Source organism: Juglans regia, chromosome 3 (assembly GCF_001411555.2).
Source record: "Juglans regia cultivar Chandler chromosome 3, Walnut 2.0, whole genome shotgun sequence".
NCBI classification, from domain to species: domain Eukaryota; kingdom Viridiplantae; phylum Streptophyta; class Magnoliopsida; order Fagales; family Juglandaceae; genus Juglans; species Juglans regia.
This window is the reverse complement of record NC_049903.1, coordinates 27,256,318-27,276,786: the sequence shown is the minus strand read 5'-3', so window position 1 is coordinate 27,276,786 and position 20,469 is coordinate 27,256,318. Positions and strand designations below refer to the sequence as shown.

The 20,469-nt window shown below is 37.3% G+C and overlaps 1 protein-coding gene across 1 annotated transcript; it reads right to left on the bottom strand.

The window, feature by feature from the left end:
• Positions 1–9,351: 9,351 nt before the first annotated feature.
• Positions 9,352–12,057, bottom strand: LOC118348026. The gene is made up of 3 exons (XM_035688752.1): positions 10,846–12,057; positions 9,516–10,621; positions 9,352–9,448 (listed from the first exon to the last, which is right to left on the bottom strand). Exons 1-3 carry the CDS (start codon positions 12,055–12,057, stop codon positions 9,352–9,354), a joined length of 2,415 nt encoding a protein of 804 aa, XP_035544645.1.
• Positions 12,058–20,469: the final 8,412 nt, after the last annotated feature.

Here is a 20,469-nt window from a genome sequence, read left to right as displayed (position 1 = left end):
TGCTCCTCCATATCCATTAGAATAGACGAGGAGTCACCACCAACTCTCTGAGTTGTACCGACATTATAACTCACAGAATCTTCTTCCATCTGTTATTGAGTAATGAAGCACAGTAGAATAAAAAATCAGGCACAGCACACCAGATGTGAATATAAAAAGAAGACTCAGAATATATCTAAAGAAAATTTAATCATGTGTGTATATATATATATATATATATATATATAAACTAACTAACAAGTTATTTGTAATTAATGAGATATTGGCAAACTGTTTTACAGATCACCCTATTAAAGAAAGAAAACATGAAAAAGACTAAAGAGTAATGAAAAAATCGAAAGCATGCAGCCCCCCATTCTTTTGCTCTTACTAACTTTAAAATCAAAATATTGTTGTTTCTAATTTGGTAATTTCAAGATACAAGTTGTAAAATGGCATGTTAAGTTCGAGAGCTTACCAAGTAATATTTCATCAACTTTAGACAGAATTATTTCTCATGCATCATGTAGGTCCACTGACGAGGCCGGAAAAGACATTAATATATAATGTCTCAAGAGCAAAAGAATAGAGAGTATAGATAAAAAGAATAATGTGATTAGACTTTGCTAATTTGAAGTTTCACATACTATAGCTATAGGCCTCTGGCTGATCAAGTTATCCAATGAATCATATATAGTCATAGCTAGAAATTATGAAGCTTTGGCTTCAAGTTTTTAACCATATTATATATATATATATATATATATATAATATTCAAACCTTAAATGATGGTATGTATGAGTGTAATTTATCATGGTGATCATGCATGTGGATTTCAGACCAGGGCAATATATATATATATATATATATATATATATATATATATTAAGTGCCAGGGCAATATGTATTATTATTAAGTTATGATCCGTGGCGCTAGACATCCTAATTTTCACAAGAATCTTGTATCCTAACATGATCATCATGAACTAGTAGATATGCATCAAACCATGACATATGATTTGATAGATACATTTAACCTGCAAGATTAATATGCAGAACCAGTCAGATCTACCAATCAAACTCCAACAGACAGAAATTCTTTGTGAGTATTTATTTTTATTAAGACCACAAGCAGCTGTCTCTAGATTTTGCATAACTCTGAACAAGTTTCTAAGGTAGCAGACAATAGAGTGAAAGAAAAAGTGCTAAAAATGGGACCAACTGATCCCCTCTGTATTTTGGCCTACAAGCACGGTTTTTTTTCCTCGGCTTTAAAGGGCACGGTGTACAGTCATTAAATGTGGACCTTAAATAGTTTAAAGGATCCACTTCTCCCCAAAGAAGCAGGTTTCTTGTTTTTTCCTTTTTTTTTTGGACTTTGAGGTCAGCGGCAAAATATTCTTTCTAGCTGGTTTTCACTTTTTCTATTCTAATTTGGTTGGAACTGTAATTAAGAGTGAACTGATTCTATCTCAAAGTTGGAGAGAATTAACCATTCTTTTCATACATATAGAGCTGGTTGACATGAATCTGTGCAAGATTTTGCATGTGAAACAATAGTCATGCACTATCTAAGGTACTAAATTCTACAAAGAAAGAGTTTGAACACGACATAAAACAGGCAAGTAATCTCTTCTTTTAACAAAGTTTGTAGGTTTACATTCAAAATTTCAATAGGAAAGTTTGTGTTTTTTTCCAATTTTTCTTATTTTTTGGCTTAACCTCATAAATCGCATAATTCGTGAATTAAATAACATGAATCAACTTGGGCTTTTTTCCTTCAACATTTTCCCAACAACCAAACAGATTCATTAAAAAAGGCAAAATAGAGAATCAGCGAATCCATAAACAAGTCGATACTCAATACAGATTACAGATTACAGAATCCATAAACAACCCAAACCATTATCAAATTAAAAAAAAAAAGTTTCCAAATAAAAGTCGTAGCCAACTCTTTTCCCAACACATTTCAAACGTAAAACATTCCAAAAAGCACACAGCCACTACCAAACAGATGGTCAAAGCATCCATCCACCACCGTACGATCCATCTCAACGGCAAATAGTTCACATACTCAATGACCTTGTACTCACGCACAGAAACATAGTTACAAGGAGGGAGAGAGAGAGAGAGAGAGAGAGAGAGAGAGTACCCGAATGTTATGGTTCAAGGAATTTGATGAAGTTTACAATGTAAACTCTGTAGGCACTTCGAGGGGCCTAGCCTCCAGTTTGTACTTGTAATGTATTTGAGAAATCTGAATACCTCTTCATTACTCTTCAACATATAAATAATGCTAACAATGAGACTAAGTCAACTAACCCACGAAATAACAGACTCAATAAAGGAACTTAGCTGGCACGTAAAATACTGACTCACGTGGCCCACTTACTACAATCTGAAACCACTCAAACGAACTCATTCAATAACTTAAATACTGGACTCAACTCAAAATAAAATATGCTAATGGACTTGTGGCCCATTCAGGCCCATACTTGACACAACCCGATCCACTCACGTTTTCAGACAATAACCCTAAGGATTAGGGTTCCTCTTTGTCGGCTCATAACATACTTCCCTTCTTCAGAAGACCTTGCCCTCGAGGTCTGGGAAACGACACTGCAACTCTTCTCGATCCACCCACGTAGCATCTTCTCCTGCCATGCCTTTCCATTGTACCAGCATCTCAACCCCTGCCTTCCTTCCTTTCTTGAGTAGACGTCTATTGAGGATAATTTCAGGTTCGGGTTCTATTGCTCCTTCTGCCGTAACTCTTGGTAACTTTGCTAATGGTTGAATATGTTCTTCGAGTATCTTTTTGAGACACGAAACGTGAAATATCGGATAGATCTGCGATTCTTTGGGTAGATCTAACCGATATGCCACCTTGCCTATTTTTTTCAACACTGTGTAAGGCCCATAGTATCTCGAAGATAGCTTGAGATTTCTTCGAATTGCGACTAACATCTGTCGGTAAGGCCTTCGCCGAAGGTAAACTCTGTCTCCTTGCTGGAATTCTCGATCTGTTCTCTTTCGATCTGCATAAAGTTTCATTTTTTCTTGAGTCTCCTTCAAGTTTTCTCGGACTAACTTGTTAATGAGCTCCCGGTTTCTAAGTTCTTCGTCTATTGCTTGAACTTTTGTTGACCCCGTTTCGTATGGCATCATCCTTGGGGTGGTTGTCCATACACGACTTCATATGGCGAGATCTTGGTAGAGGTATGTTCTGATGTGTTGTATGCATATTCTGTGAGAGCCAACCACCGTGCCCAATCACGGGGTCTGTCTCCCGAAAAACTCCTCAGGTAGCCTTCAAGTCCTTTGTTTACTATCTCTGTTTGGCCGTCTATTTGGAGATGGTAGGCTGAACTGAGTAGTAACTTAGTACCACTGATCTTGAATAGTTCTCTCCAGAACTGACTAGTAAACACTGGATCCCTGTCACTCACAATTGTTAGTGGAAAACCATGTAATTTGAAGATATTATCAAGAAATACCCTTGCTACCGTGGCTGCTGTGTAAGGGTGAGAGAGAGCTATGAAGTGAGCATATTTGCTCAACCTGTCCACTACCACCATTATCACTGTACGCCCTCCTGATGGTGGTAGACCTTCAATGAAGTCCATACTTATATCATTCCAATTCCTTGTAGGTATTGGTAAAGGCTGGAGCAGGCCTGCTGGGTGAATGTTTTCTACTTTGTTTCTCTGGCATACATCACATTCATGGATGAAAGTCCTGACATCCTTTCTTAATCCAGGCTAGAAAAACTCTTTTTTGACTCTTGCATATGTTTTATACACTCTCGTGTGGCCCCCTAATGGACTACTGTGGAACTGTTGCAGGATCTCACGCTGGAAGGCCACCAAATTTCCAAGGTGTAACCTGCCTTTGTAAAAAAGCAGGCCATCTCTGGTTTGGTACTGGGATTGGTCCAAGAGACGCTGATGGCAGTTGCTTAAAAGCTCCTGCAACTGGGAATCTTGGGAGTAAGCTTTCTTTGACTCGTCTATCCAGTAAGTTTGTAGAAGGCTTATAGCTTGGATATTGGCTTGTTGGGTTTGTGTTTGGTGGTTGGTGGATTGAGTTTCTTTTTCTAGTTTTTCTATGATGGGTAATCTGGAAAGAGCATCAGCTACTTTCTTGGTTTTACCACTCTTGTATTCGACTGAAAAATCATACCCCAACAGTTTTGAAACCCATTTTTGCTGAGCTGGAGTGTCTACTCTTTGCTTGAGTAGATACTTTAGTGCTTGTTGATCTATTCTGACTTTGAAGTGGTGCCCTAATAAATAATGTCTCCATTTTCTGATTGCCATCGCCAATGCCAAAAGCTCATTTTCATAAGTGGACAACATTAGAGTTCTTCCCTTTAACCCTTGACTTAAGAAAGCTATGGGTTTTCCTTCCTGCATAAGCATAGCTCCCAACCCTTCTCCTGAAGCATCACATTCAATCACAAACACTTTAGTGAAATCTGGTAAACATAGTACGGGGGGGCTTACCATCGCTGCTTTAAGCTTCTCAAATGCCTCTTGTGCTTTGTTTGTCCATATGAAAGCATTTTTTTTTTCAATAGGGCAGTTAATGGAGAAGCAATGGCTCCATAGTCTTTTACAAACTTCCTGTAATACCCTGTTAACCCCAAGAATCCTCTTAGGGCCTTCAAACTTTTGGGTAGGGGCCATTCTTGCATAGCCGAAATTTTATGGGGTTCGACTTTCACTCCTTCTTTGGAGATTAAGTGACCTAAATACTCCACCTCATGACAACCAAACACACATTTGGACTTCTTTGCATAAAACTGATGGGATCTCAAAGTTTCTAAGACCATATGCAAATGTTGTAAGTGTTCCTCCAAAGATTTGCTGTAAATCAGAATATCATCAAAAAAGACCAAAACAAACTTTCTTAAATAAGGTTTGAAGACCTCATTCATAAGCCCTTGGAAAGTTGATGGGGCATTAGTAAGCCCAAAATGCATCACCATAAATTCATAGTGACCCTCATGGGTTCTAAATGCTGTTTTATGTATGTCTTCTTCATGCATTCTAATTTGATGATAACCTGAACGCAAATCCAGTTTAGAAAAGATTTCCGCCCCATAAAGTTCATCAAGTAACTCATCAATATTTGGTATAGGGTACTTATCTTTCACTGTATTTTTGTTTAATGCACGGTAGTCCACACACATCCTCCAACTTCCATCTGCCTTCCTGACCAACAATACCGGTGATGAGTAGGGGCCTTGGCTTCCCTTGATTATCCCACTTTTCTGCATCTCAGCCACCAACTTTTCTATCTCTGTTTTCTGATAGTATGGATACTTGTATGGGCGTACACAAGCTAGTTTTGATCCCTCCAACAGCTCAATTTTATGGTCATGACTCCGAGGTGGAGGCAGGCCACAAGGTTCAGCAAATACATCTTCAAAACTGTTAATAACCTGCTTAAGAACAGGTTCCTTTTCCCCTTCCACCTTCGTCTTTTCTCCACCAATCAAGTGCAGCCATAGTCCTTTCACAGACCCTTTATTTAAATTTGGAACATGTTCCTCCTCCTCCAATGCATTAAATGGTGGTTGTAATCCCTGTAATTTAACCTTAGCACCCTGAAATCAAACTGCATAGTGAGATCAGAAAAATTCCATAAAATTGATCCCAAATTCCTCAACCAATCCACTCCCAAAACCACATCACAACCCCCTAAGGTTAATAAATAAAGATTAGCCATAACCCTCAAATTCTGTAGGTTTATAGGAACTACCCTATAGTAACCTTGGCAAGGTAGGCTATCTCCATTAGCCACTTTAACTGTTAGCTAGTTTTCTCCCACTGGCAGTTTTGACTTCCTTGCTACATATGAATCCATAAAGCTGTGCGTGCTACTTGTATCAATAAGAATCAAAACTTTTTGATGATTAATAATGCCTTCAACCCTCATGGTTTTAGGAGATAATGAGCCTGCAATGGCATGTAATGATATACTCAACAATTCACCCAACTCTTCTTCTTCTTCTTCAACTCCTTGATATTCTATGGCTGTTAACTTCCCTTCATTAGATTCGGTTTCCTCTTTTTCCTCTCCTTCTATCCCTTCCAACAAGAACAGCTTGAGTCTACTACATTTGTGGCCAAGGTGAAACTTCTCATCACAATAATAACAAAGTCTCTTCTCCTTTCTTTCCTACATTTGGGCTGGGGTGATTCTTTTTATGGGAATGGTGGGCCTTCTATTTGGATTGTAAGTATTGATAAGGATTCTGTTTTCAGGCCTTGGTGGTGGTGGAGGTAATCTGAGTATGGGGGGTGGTCCCGGTATCTTGGGAATATATGGGTGGTTGGTTAAATTCTGGTTTTGGTTTCTGTTTGGCATCCCTTTGTTTCTCCTAGTCACTTCTTCCTCCTGTAACTTAGCCAAACCAAAAGCAACTGAGATTGTATCAGGTTTAAGCATTGTTACCATAATTTTTAAATCATCCCTTAGGCCACTGATAAATGTACTAATGCGAAATGCTTCTGTCAGCCCTTTAATCTTATTAGATAGAGTCTCAAACTCAGTTTGATACTCTTCTACCGTGGCTGTTTGTCTTAGTTTGGTGAATGCTCCAATTGGATCCTCATAGGTGGAGGGTCCAAAGCGCACCCTAAGTGCTGCAATTAAATCTTCCCATCCTCCTATAGGACCCGAATCCCTTAACCAAGAATACCAAGACAATGCATTCCCTTCCATGTGGAAGTAGGCAACCTGTAATTTTTGCTCATTAGGTATTTCAAAATACTCAAAAAAAATTTTAGCCTTAAGAATCCATTCCATGGGTTCTGACCCATCAAACTTGGGGAAATCCAATCTAAGAGTTCTAGCATGTATACCCCCATTCCCTTCAAACAATGGATTATTTTTGAACTGACCTTTTGGATTGGATGATCCTTCTCCCCTGTGTGTATTACCAGACTGCATTGCTAATCGTTCATAGCTGGCTACTAAGTTGTTGAGTTGCTGCAACACAGCTTCCAGAAATATGTTTCTGTTTGCTTTGTTCTTCATGCAAGTGCACCGTCTCCTCCTTTAATGCGACGACAGCTTCTGCCAATTGAGCGTGGCGTGTACCTTCAGCCATGGCGCAGGAACGCGGCTCTGAGACCACTGTTATGGTTCAAGGAATTTGATGAAGTTTACAATGTAAACTCTGTAGGCACTTCGAGAGGCCTAGCCTCCAGTTTGTACTTGTAATGTATTTGAGAAATTGAATACCTCTTCATTACTCTTCAACATATAAATAATGCTAACAATGAGACTAAGTCAACTAACCCACGAACTCCACAATCTAAGACCCACTAACACATAACTAACCCATGAAATAACAGACTCAATAAGGGGACTTAGCTGGCACGTAAAATACTGACTCACGTGGCCCACTTACTACAATCTAGAACCACTCAAACGGACTCATTCAATAACTTAAATACTGGACTCAACTCAAAATAAAATATGCTAATGGACTTGTGGCCCATTCAGGCCCGTACTTGACACAACCCGATCCACTCACGTTTTCAGACAATAACCCTAAGGATTAGGGTTCCTCTTTGTCGGCTCATAACATACTTCCCTTCTTCAGAAGACCTTGCCCTCGAGGTCTGGGAAACGACACTGCAACTCTTCTCGATCCACCCACGTAGCATCTTCTCCTGCCATGCCTTTCCATTGTACCAGCATCTCAACCCCTGCCTTCCTTCCTTTCTTGAGTAGACGTCTATTGAGGATAATTTCAGGTTCGGGTTCTATTGCTCCTTCTGCCGTAACTCTTGGTAACTTTGCTAATGGTTGAATATGTTCTTCGAGTATCTTTTTGAGACACGAAACGTGAAATATCGGATAGATCTGCGATTCTTTGGGTAGATCTAACCGATATGCCACCTTGCCTATTTTTTTCAACACTGTGTAAGGCCCATAGTATCTCGAAGATAGCTTGAGATTTCTTCGAATTGCGACTAACATCTGTCGGTAAGGCCTTCGCCGAAGGTAAACTCTGTCTCCTTGCTGGAATTCTCGATCTGTTCTCTTTCGATCTGCATAAAGTTTCATTTTTTCTTGAGTCTCCTTCAAGTTTTCTCGGACTAACTTGTTAATGAGCTCCCGGTTTCTAAGTTCTTCGTCTATTGCTTGAACTTTTGTTGACCCCGTTTCGTATGGCATCATCCTTGGGGTGGTTGTCCATACACGACTTCATATGGCGAGATCTTGGTAGAGGTATGTTCTGATGTGTTGTATGCATATTCTGTGAGAGCCAACCACCGTGCCCAATCACGGGGTCTGTCTCCCGAAAAACTCCTCAGGTAGCCTTCAAGTCCTTTGTTTACTATCTCTGTTTGGCCGTCTATTTGGAGATGGTAGGCTGAACTGAGTAGTAACTTAGTACCACTGATCTTGAATAGTTCTCTCCAGAACTGACTAGTAAACACTGGATCCCTGTCACTCACAATTGTTAGTGGAAAACCATGTAATTTGAAGATATTATCAAGAAATACCCTTGCTACCGTGGCTGCTGTGTAAGGGTGAGAGAGAGCTATGAAGTGAGCATATTTGCTCAACCTGTCCACTACCACCATTATCACTGTACGCCCTCCTGATGGTGGTAGACCTTCAATGAAGTCCATACTTATATCATTCCAATTCCTTGTAGGTATTGGTAAAGGCTGGAGCAGGCCTGCTGGGTGAATGTTTTCTACTTTGTTTCTCTGGCATACATCACATTCATGGATGAAAGTCCTGACATCCTTTCTTAATCCAGGCTAGAAAAACTCTTTTTTGACTCTTGCATATGTTTTATACACTCTCGTGTGGCCCCCTAATGGACTACTGTGGAACTGTTGCAGGATCTCACGCTGGAAGGCCACCAAATTTCCAAGGTGTAACCTGCCTTTGTAAAAAAGCAGGCCATCTCTGGTTTGGTACTGGGATTGGTCCAAGAGACGCTGATGGCAGTTGCTTAAAAGCTCCTGCAACTGGGAATCTTGGGAGTAAGCTTTCTTTGACTCGTCTATCCAGTAAGTTTGTAGAAGGCTTATAGCTTGGATATTGGCTTGTTGGGTTTGTGTTTGGTGGTTGGTGGATTGAGTTTCTTTTTCTAGTTTTTCTATGATGGGTAATCTGGAAAGAGCATCAGCTACTTTCTTGGTTTTACCACTCTTGTATTCGACTGAAAAATCATACCCCAACAGTTTTGAAACCCATTTTTGCTGAGCTGGAGTGTCTACTCTTTGCTTGAGTAGATACTTTAGTGCTTGTTGATCTATTCTGACTTTGAAGTGGTGCCCTAATAAATAATGTCTCCATTTTCTGATTGCCATCGCCAATGCCAAAAGCTCATTTTCATAAGTGGACAACATTAGAGTTCTTCCCTTTAACCCTTGACTTAAGAAAGCTATGGGTTTTCCTTCCTGCATAAGCATAGCTCCCAACCCTTCTCCTGAAGCATCACATTCAATCACAAACACTTTAGTGAAATCTGGTAAACATAGTACGGGGGGGCTTACCATCGCTGCTTTAAGCTTCTCAAATGCCTCTTGTGCTTTGTTTGTCCATATGAAAGCATTTTTTTTTTCAATAGGGCAGTTAATGGAGAAGCAATGGCTCCATAGTCTTTTACAAACTTCCTGTAATACCCTGTTAACCCCAAGAATCCTCTTAGGGCCTTCAAACTTTTGGGTAGGGGCCATTCTTGCATAGCCGAAATTTTATGGGGTTCGACTTTCACTCCTTCTTTGGAGATTAAGTGACCTAAATACTCCACCTCATGACAACCAAACACACATTTGGACTTCTTTGCATAAAACTGATGGGATCTCAAAGTTTCTAAGACCATATGCAAATGTTGTAAGTGTTCCTCCAAAGATTTGCTGTAAATCAGAATATCATCAAAAAAGACCAAAACAAACTTTCTTAAATAAGGTTTGAAGACCTCATTCATAAGCCCTTGGAAAGTTGATGGGGCATTAGTAAGCCCAAAATGCATCACCATAAATTCATAGTGACCCTCATGGGTTCTAAATGCTGTTTTATGTATGTCTTCTTCATGCATTCTAATTTGATGATAACCTGAACGCAAATCCAGTTTAGAAAAGATTTCCGCCCCATAAAGTTCATCAAGTAACTCATCAATATTTGGTATAGGGTACTTATCTTTCACTGTATTTTTGTTTAATGCACGGTAGTCCACACACATCCTCCAACTTCCATCTGCCTTCCTGACCAACAATACCGGTGATGAGTAGGGGCCTTGGCTTCCCTTGATTATCCCACTTTTCTGCATCTCAGCCACCAACTTTTCTATCTCTGTTTTCTGATAGTATGGATACTTGTATGGGCGTACACAAGCTAGTTTTGATCCCTCCAACAGCTCAATTTTATGGTCATGACTCCGAGGTGGAGGCAGGCCACAAGGTTCAGCAAATACATCTTCAAAACTGTTAATAACCTGCTTAAGAACAGGTTCCTTTTCCCCTTCCACCTTCGTCTTTTCTCCACCAATCAAGTGCAACCATAGTCCTTTCACAGACCCTTTATTTAAATTTGGAACATGTTCCTCCTCCTCCAATGCATTAAATGGTGGTTGTAATCCCTGTAATTTAACCTTAGCACCCTGAAATCAAACTGCATAGTGAGATCAGAAAAATTCCATAAAATTGATCCCAAATTCCTCAACCAATCCACTCCCAAAACCACATCACAACCCCCTAAGGTTAATAAATAAAGATTAGCCATAACCCTCAAATTCTGTAGGTTTATAGGAACTACCCTATAGTAACCTTGGCAAGGTAGGCTATCTCCATTAGCCACTTTAACTGTTAGCTAGTTTTCTCCCACTGGCAGTTTTGACTTCCTTGCTACATATGAATCCATAAAGCTGTGCGTGCTACTTGTATCAATAAGAATCAAAACTTTTTGATGATTAATAATGCCTTCAACCCTCATGGTTTTAGGAGATAATGAGCCTGCAATGGCATGTAATGATATACTCAACAATTCACCCAACTCTTCTTCTTCTTCTTCAACTCCTTGATATTCTATGGCTGTTAACTTCCCTTCATTAGATTCGGTTTCCTCTTTTTCCTCTCCTTCTATCCCTTCCAACAAGAACAGCTTGAGTCTACTACATTTGTGGCCAAGGTGAAACTTCTCATCACAATAATAACAAAGTCTCTTCTCCTTTCTTTCCTGCATTTGGGCTGGGGTGATTCTTTTTATGGGAATGGTGGGCCTTCTATTTGGATTGTAAGTATTGATAAGGATTCTGTTTTCAGGCCTTGGTGGTGGTGGAGGTAATCTGAGTATGGGGGGTGGTCCCGGTATCTTGGGAATATATGGGTGGTTGGTTAAATTCTGGTTTTGGTTTCTGTTTGGCATCCCTTTGTTTCTCCTAGTCACTTCTTCCTCCTGTAACTTAGCCAAACCAAAAGCAACTGAGATTGTATCAGGTTTAAGCATTGTTACCATAATTTTTAAATCATCCCTTAGGCCACTGATAAATGTACTAATGCGAAATGCTTCTGTCAGCCCTTTAATCTTATTAGATAGAGTCTCAAACTCAGTTTGATACTCTTCTACCGTGGCTGTTTGTCTTAGTTTGGTGAATGCTCCAATTGGATCCTCATAGGTGGAGGGTCCAAAGCGCACCCTAAGTGCTGCAATTAAATCTTCCCATCCTCCTATAGGACCCGAATCCCTTAACCAAGAATACCAAGACAATGCATTCCCTTCCATGTGGAAGTAGGCAACCTGTAATTTTTGCTCATTAGGTATTTCAAAATACTCAAAAAAAATTTTAGCCTTAAGAATCCATTCCATGGGTTCTGACCCATCAAACTTGGGGAAATCCAATCTAAGAGTTCTAGCATGTATACCCCCATTCCCTTCAAACAATGGATTATTTTTGAACTGACCTTTTGGATTGGATGATCCTTCTCCCCTGTGTGTATTACCAGACTGCATTGCTAATCGTTCATAGCTGGCTACTAAGTTGTTGAGTTGCTGCAACACAGCTTCCAGAAATATGTTTCTGTTTGCTTTGTTCTTCATGCAAGTGCACCGTCTCCTCCTTTAATGCGACGACAGCTTCTGCCAATTGAGCGTGGCGTGTACCTTCAGCCATGGCGCAGGAACGCGGCTCTGAGACCACTGTTATGGTTCAAGGAATTTGATGAAGTTTACAATGTAAACTCTGTAGGCACTTCGAGGGGCCTAGCCTCCAGTTTGTACTTGTAATGTATTTGAGAAATTGAATACCTCTTCATTACTCTTCAACATATAAATAATGCTAACAATGAGACTAAGTCAACTAACCCACGAACTCCACAATCTAAGACCCACTAACACATAACTAACCCATGAAATAACAGACTCAATAAGGGGACTTAGCTGGCACGTAAAATACTGACTCACGTGGCCCACTTACTACAATCTAGAACCACTCAAACGGACTCATTCAATAACTTAAATACTGGACTCAACTCAAAATAAAATATGCTAATGGACTTGTGGCCCATTCAGGCCCATACTTGACACAACCCGATCCACTCACGTTTTCAGACAATAACCCTAAGGATTAGGGTTCCTCTTTGTCGGCTCATAACATACAACGTCCTAGAGGCAAAGGTTGACAGCCAGCGACGGAGATGCGGCGACGACAATGGGGTCACGGGGTCACGGGGTCACGATGATGGCGGCTAGGGACGGTTTCTGCTGCTGCAGCGTAACGAGAGAGAGAGAGCGAGAGAGAGAGAGAGTCGGTGGCGGGGGGCAGGGGGCGGGGGAGTTTTTATCCATCAGACGCAAAAACCTAAAACTGCGTCATTTTGATAACGATATTTGGAAAAAAAAAAAAAAAAAGACCTGCGTAACCCGAGTCTTTTTGGTCCGGATTTTGTAATTTAGGTTTTGATTCGAATTTGATCCAAACCGATAGGGGTGAAATTTTAAATCGGAAAATCAGACCGGTTCAGTTGGTTTGGTTTTAAATCGGTCCGGTCTGAGACCGATTCCTATATTATAAAAACCAGTCAGATTCGATTCGGTTTCAGTTTCATAATTTTCGAGACCGAATTGGACTGGATGAGAAAAACATATATATAAAAATTAATTTTATATATTATACAAAATATTTTTTATATATAAGTTTTATATATAATATATAGTTATATATGAAATTCTTATATATAATTATATATTATATATGAAATAATTTTATATTATAATTTATAAATTATAACATAAAATGTTAATTTTAAATATAAGCATTTGTAATTTGTTTAATTATATGTTATTAATATAATTATATACAAGATAATGTTATTATAATTTATAAAATAAAATTTTAATCTTAAAGATGAAAATTTAATTGATCATATGCTTTAAACATAAAATATATATTAAATTATTAATAACATTTTATCATAAGAAGTAAGAACCAAAAAAGAAATAAAATCACTCAAATATTTTTAAAAAGTCACAAAACTGGACCGGACCAGACCGAAAACCGGTAAAACCAGAGGTATCAGTTTAGGAGGGTAACCGGTGCTTAATCGGTTTTGAAAAATACAAAACCGGTACATACTGATTCGATCATAAATTTTGTCCAAAACCGAACCGGACTGGACCGGTTACACCCCTATAGACCGGAACCTAAAATTGTAATCTGATTTCCAGAGTTCCAGGCCGGATCAGGAAAAAATCCGACCCAAATGAACAGTGCTAAAATGAATATATTCATAAAATATACTCTACTCTTAATCTATCCATAAAATATATTCATAATTATTTTGTTAGTTTAAATTCTAGTTCTTGTACTAGTCTTTTTTATTTTTACTTGATATTTTACTCAAATAATTTGTATAAAACTTCATTTGAAATACAGTGTATCAATCCTTGAGAGCTAATCTAGAAATTATAAATTTATAATGAAAAATTATTACTATTTAAAATTTAATAATATTGAAATCAAGTTCGAAAAATTGAAATCAGCTTCCAAATTGGAGAATGACCGATTCATTGAACCGAAAATTCATGACAGATTTTAGTGGGTTATTACAATATTAATTAGAAAAAAATTAAAAAATATACATAATGCATTATAAGCATTTAAAATTATGTAAAAAGGATTTTACAATATGAACTGATTGACTAGTTTCAATAAGAATATGATACGAATCTAAATAGTTTCAATAAACATGTAATTCTTTTATTTAAACTCAATTATCAACATTTTTGTCTCAAACATTCCGGTCTATGACGAAGATAAATAATATAACATTTTTTATACAATTACAACTTTGAATATAAAATATTAATGTCTCTCCTAATGTCTTATATTTGAATAAATAGAGTAAATAATTTCATGTTTTATGTTCTAAATTTTTGTATCCTTTCTTAGCACTAGAATCCAAGTCCACTCCAAACTCTGAACTTTTAAGAGTTCGAATCTAAACTCCGATTCCAATTCGGTACAAAGTACAAACATTATCTCAATGATGCATAGGAGGAAATACACAAAAAAGATCAGCAAATGATATTTGGCTTGGACTCTGGAGTATAATAGATCTAAGAAACTAAAAAAAAAATCTAACATTTTGAAAAAATACTGAGAGGGAAGACGTCGAGGATGCCTGGAGGAGAAGAAACCAGCGGGGAGGGACAGTGGTGGCCGACAACGAGGGGCAGTGACAGCAGCCTGACGGGAGGAAAAAGAGAGAAAAATGTGTTATGTATATGCTTCTCCACCAGCCAAGTAACCAGAATTGTGATCAAGAACAATTAAGAAAACTCAAGAACAAATCAAGAACCCTTTCAAAAATTCAAGATGAAAACCAAGAAACCATTATCATTTCTTGGAAGAGATTTTCAAGTAATCTCTCAAACTCCAAAACAATTCACACTTAACATCCAAAAACCAACTTCAGAATACCCTACAAGTATCTTTTATACCTACGGCTAATTATCATTACAACGCATCATTTTATTGCAAAAATACATTCAATACGATGCTGTATGTAGTGAAAACCACTGCTGCCCGTGTCAAGCTTCCACGCACCGTTTCATTAAAGCTCTTTCACGCACCGTTTCAATGTGCCAATAGCAGTTATTTCTGTTACATTCTTCTTCTTCATGCCTTACAACCAAGAGCCTCTTACATTCTCCCCTCTTAAAGGACTTGCCCACAAGGCCTTAACATACTTCTCCCCCTTCAGAGGACCTTGTGGTGTGGGTAAAGTTGCCTCAATTTCCATACGCATTCCCATGAGCTAACCTCCACTGGAGCACCCACCCACCTAATCAAAACTTCTATCATTGCACGGTTCCACCCTCTTCCTCATTCTTCTGTCTAAAACCTCTTGAGGTTCTGGTTGAATTTTTCCTTGTAAGTCTGTTGGAGGTAAAATTGGCAAGGAAGTGAAATTCTGGCCAATCTTTTTCTTTAAACAGGATACAAGAAAAACTAAGTGTATCCTCGAAGAGATGGGAAAGTTGAGCTTATATGCCACTGAACCAATTTTTTTGTACAATCTGAAAAGGTCCATAGAACCTAGGAGCCAACTCCATATTTTGCCTCATCACCACAGTCTTCTGTCTATAAGATTGGAGTCTTAGGAAAACCCAATCTTCCACCTCGAAGCTCCTCTCAGTTTTGTTTCTATTAGCATAAAATTTCATCATGTGTTGGGCTTTATGCATGTCCTTCAACAAAGATAGTAGCTCTTCTCTTGATCTTAGTTGACTATCAACTGCATCATTAGTGGAGGTGACTAGAATGTATGCTAGCAATTTAGGAGGGTCATACCCATAAAGAGTCTCAAAAGGGGTAATTCTGATAGACGAATGTGTTGTGGTGTTATAACACCACTCAACCTAACACATGAAAAGGCATTGAAAACTTGGACCCTGGGATTCTAATTATTTCTTCACCTTTCCCTTGGCTCAAGATCTTATCCCCTTTAGCAACCCTGACCTACAAGTAAGAATCTCTTTCAAACTTCAGTTTAGCTTCTTGAATCACTAAAGGATCCAAGAAATTGTGTGTACTCCACGAGTCTACCAAAATTTCCACAACACATGTCCCAATTCTACCATGCAATCTCATAACATTATTATTAGAACAACTAGAATTGCATTGATAGAAACCTCTAAACCCCCAGCCTCATCTTCCTGCAATTCTTCAACACTAGTCGGCCCCTCACTCTTTTCTAATACCAGCTGCTGCAAATCATCATACTCAACTTGCAATAAGTACACTTAGGACTTTTACACAAGTGAGCTGGACTCTACTTCTCATCACAATGATAACAGAGACCCTTCCTCCTTTTCTCATCTATTTGAGATGAGAAAATCTTCTTTATAGGCACATTACTCGTCTTTATCTTAGTACTGTCCTTTCCAACTTTAGAATGATTTTTATTCGCATACACTATATCGTTCCTCCAAGACTTCCTTGAAGCCAACAAATATTCCGCCTGAGTCTTAGCAAGGCAAAAGGCAACATTCAAATTAATGGGATTGATCATTCGAATAGGCAATCAAATCTCATCTTTTAACCCACCCATAAAACAACTCAACTTATGTTTTCTAGACATCCCCTTCTTCATGATTCTCTTCTCTACCCCCACCAGAACCACTAGGAAGAGAATTAACTTGTTGATGTTCTACTAAAGTTCGAAGCATATCGGTAAGTTGGTTTAATGTGCCCGTAATGCCATTGATAGCATGATGGTGTTCTTCCAATTGTTTCATAACTCCTTCTTGCTGCCTCAAAATACCTTCTTGTTGTTGTGCCTTTAGAATTGATGCACACGTGTTCTCTGCCATGGGAGGATCATCATCTCTGATACCAATTGTTATGTATATGCTTCTCCACCAGCCAAGTAACTAGAATTGTGATCAAGAACAATTAAGAAAACTCAAGAACAAATCAAAACCCTTTCAAGAACTTGAGATGAAAACCAAGAAACCATTATCATTTCTTAGAAAGGATTTTCTAGTAATCTCTCAAACTCCAAAACAATTCACACTTAACATCCAAAAACTAACTTCAGAATACACTACTAGTATCTTTTATACATACGACTAATTCTTATTACAACTCATCATTTTATTGCAAAAATACATTCAATATGATGCCATATTTAGTGCAAATCACTGTTGCCCGTGTCAAGCTTCTATGCACCATTTCATTAAAGCTCTTCCACGCACTGTTTCGATGTGCGAATAGCAGTTATTTCTATTACATTCTTCTTCCTCCCGCCTTACAACCAAGAGCCTCTTACAAAATGATGGTCGGACAGAGGGAGAAGAGGGAGAAGAGGGAGGGGGAGAGAGAGAGAGAGAGAAGTGACAGCCCATGAGTTTATTTTTCTTCGTGCCCACAGGTTTGAGAGAGTGAGATTGATAGTGAGTGGCTAATGAGGTCGTTGGGGCCCGGGACAGGGGGTAGGAACCCTCAGTTCTAACCAATCTTAACGGCATCCTTTTTTTCCTATAAATTTGTGTCGTTTTACTTGAAGTTTAGCTGTGTTGAGATTTTTGATCAAACAATGTCGTTTTGTCCCTTTTGGCTTCTAAACCCATTTTTTTATTCACCCTAAACCCTCTTTTAGGCTTTTTTCATAAACCCTAAACCACCCTTTTTTATAAACCACAAATTTAATCATAAGCTTTATTTTAGCCATAATGTTTTTATTTTTAATTTTTACAATTATTTTCAACATTAAATTTAATTACTAGTATTGACTATTAAGGATTACTAATTCACTAGTGTCTAATTACATATAATTTTACTGTAGTATCATGTGTTATTAATTTGTTATACTAGACTTATTTTTAACTTAAGCTTATACTATATTTTGTTTTAATTACATGTTATTATACTAGTATTTAACTTATTTCTATCTTAGACGTATACTACATGCTATTGTACTACTATTTAGCTTTTTTCTATACTTGCTTGTGTATGTTAAACTGTAGTAATATTATGATGTTTACATGTTCTAAACTTAGTCTATTTATATTATAGTATACGCATATTATTTTATAATAATTAACACATACTATTATATTGCTGAATTTAACTATATAAGTTTTAAACTTTTTATATGAGTATATATGATCAATATATAAATAATACATATTTTTATAACATATGTATAAATCATAGTCGAAGTCGAATCGGAGCAAAGTCAATCAGAACACAGCTCCAACTCCGACTCTAACTAAAAAAAAAAAAAAATCAACTCCAACTTCATTTTATTGGAGCTCCGGCTCCAACGATGGATAGTCAGATTTTCAAGTTTTTGTACAGCCGTATAGACCTTTTGTATAAAGTAATGTTATATACAGTTATGAAGTGCACAATCATCTTGCAATCGTTTCGAAAAAGAGTGGAGTCTATTATTAAAAAATTAATTTTTTTTTCATGTGAATCTTGTATTAACTCACTTTTTCTTAAAAAGATTACTCACTACTTGAATATTCTACGCCTTCAAATATCATTTCTGTTTTGAAGGGAATTGATCGGGGCAAGGGCCGAAAGGGAAAAAAATTGGTCTGATCCGTGTATGGTTCCATTATATGCCCCAGCATATAGCACCACTCTTTTTATAAGGATAAGAAAAATTAATATATATTTAGTTATATCATACGTTCAAGAAGGGAAAAAAAAAGTCATTTTTAAATACAATCCAAAAAATAAACAATATCTTGAATCGATCTGAATCAACCATTGAAACGATTCGATAAATGATTAAAAAAACACACTAGAATTACTTCAATTTATGATAAATGCCTTCAGAAATTGGTTCGACGCTATCATTAAGGAAAGGTCAAGAATATCCTTTTATTTATCATTATCTTTATATATATATATATATATTTATATAAAAACTGTAAAATAACCCTGAGAGAATTTTTAATAGAAAAATATTAAAACGTAGCTTTTGTATAATTTTTCATAAATCTATTAAATTGAAGATATTTCTTTATAACATAAATTGTAAATATTTTTTTTCTTATTTTATAAACTTTTCTCCAATTAGAATTTAATTGTAAAAGGAGCTTTTTGTTTTATAATTCCGTGTCATCTTTTCAACTATAATCTTCTCATGTAATTTGAAAAAAAAATACTCATAATGTTATAAAATAAATTGTAAAATAATTATATCGTTTTTGTAAAATATTCTCCACTAAAAATATAAAAAGGAGCTGTCTATGTTATAAATCAACATCATCTTTTCAACTATCATCTTACAATATGTCAAAAAAAAAAACTATCATCTTAAAATTATAGTGAGGGTAGAATATTTTATAAAACAATGATATAATGATTTTACAATTTACTTGATATTTACATAAAAAGATCATGAAAAAGGCCAAAGCTATTTATGATGATGGGATGAAAATGATTACAAGGCTAGTGGATGACATTTATCTAAAATGTAAAGCAATTTCAAACTTCTGTTCAGGGGCATCAGGAAAGTTACTACAGAAGGGTGCTCGTTATTTGCCAAATTGAGTGCACTATACCATACATAGATCAACACAACAAGCATGATTATAAACGCACGCCACACAACGAGCTTCTTCTGCAGCAATTACCTAAGAATACCCGGACAATGTTCTCTATTGCGTACAAAACTCCAACTGAGAATATAACTAGGACATGCAAAAAGCAACCCATTTAACATGACCAAATTCACAAAATACGTTAGCTCCAAATTGCTTAGCAACCAAAAGATTGTAGAGATTTGAGTTGCCAATGACATGGTGAATGCACAATATTTCCAAGGAATATCATTAATGCGACTGCTCGGGACTCTACAATCAGCAAACATGCCCATTACTTTCTTCACAATGCTCCTTAGAACTTTTAAGTCTGAGAAAATGGATATGTATCTATGCATGCAACAAATGCTAGGAATCCAGCATAAACGCCCAATATAATTACAAATCAAGCTATAACTTTAAACAAACGCAATTGACACCAGACAAATACCCCCAATACCGGACGGTTCCCTCTGTTTCTAAGGCACCAAGTGAAACAAGGTTGCCAACATAGCAGCTCCCAGCTCAACTCATAACCTAAGCAGATGGAAAAGCAAGGTTTCCTCCAGATCAAAATCAACAACAAAAGCACCACATATTTAACCGAACTGAATATATTTTTTTCAGTGCATCACTCAATTCTAGATTCTCACAAGGGTAAATTTACTATGGATAGACATAATTACATTTAACCTCCATGAACTTTAAAAAGTACAATAAAGTAGTTTGAAATAAATTAATGAATTCTTATCATGAATTGGGTGATACAGTATCATCTATGATACCCTAGGTACACAATCCTCTTCCCATTTTTAATCAATTGTCGAGTGGTCTTTATGTAACAGATTAAATTGATACATTCAGAAAGAAGGGTTTGAGATAAAAGAATGAGGAAAGATTGAGAAGTTC

Coding starts and splice junctions, on each gene's coding strand:
- LOC118348026 (XM_035688752.1), bottom strand. CDS start 12,057: ATGAAGAACAAAGCAAACAGAAACATATTTCTGGAAGCTGTGTTGCAG. Junction 10,622..10,845: donor CAAGGAAGTCAAAACTGCCA/GTGGGAGAAAAC, acceptor GTTTGATTTCAG/GGTGCTAAGGTTAAATTACA. Junction 9,449..9,515: donor AGAAGCTTAAAGCAGCGATG/GTAAGCCCCCCC, acceptor GTGATGCTTCAG/GAGAAGGGTTGGGAGCTATG.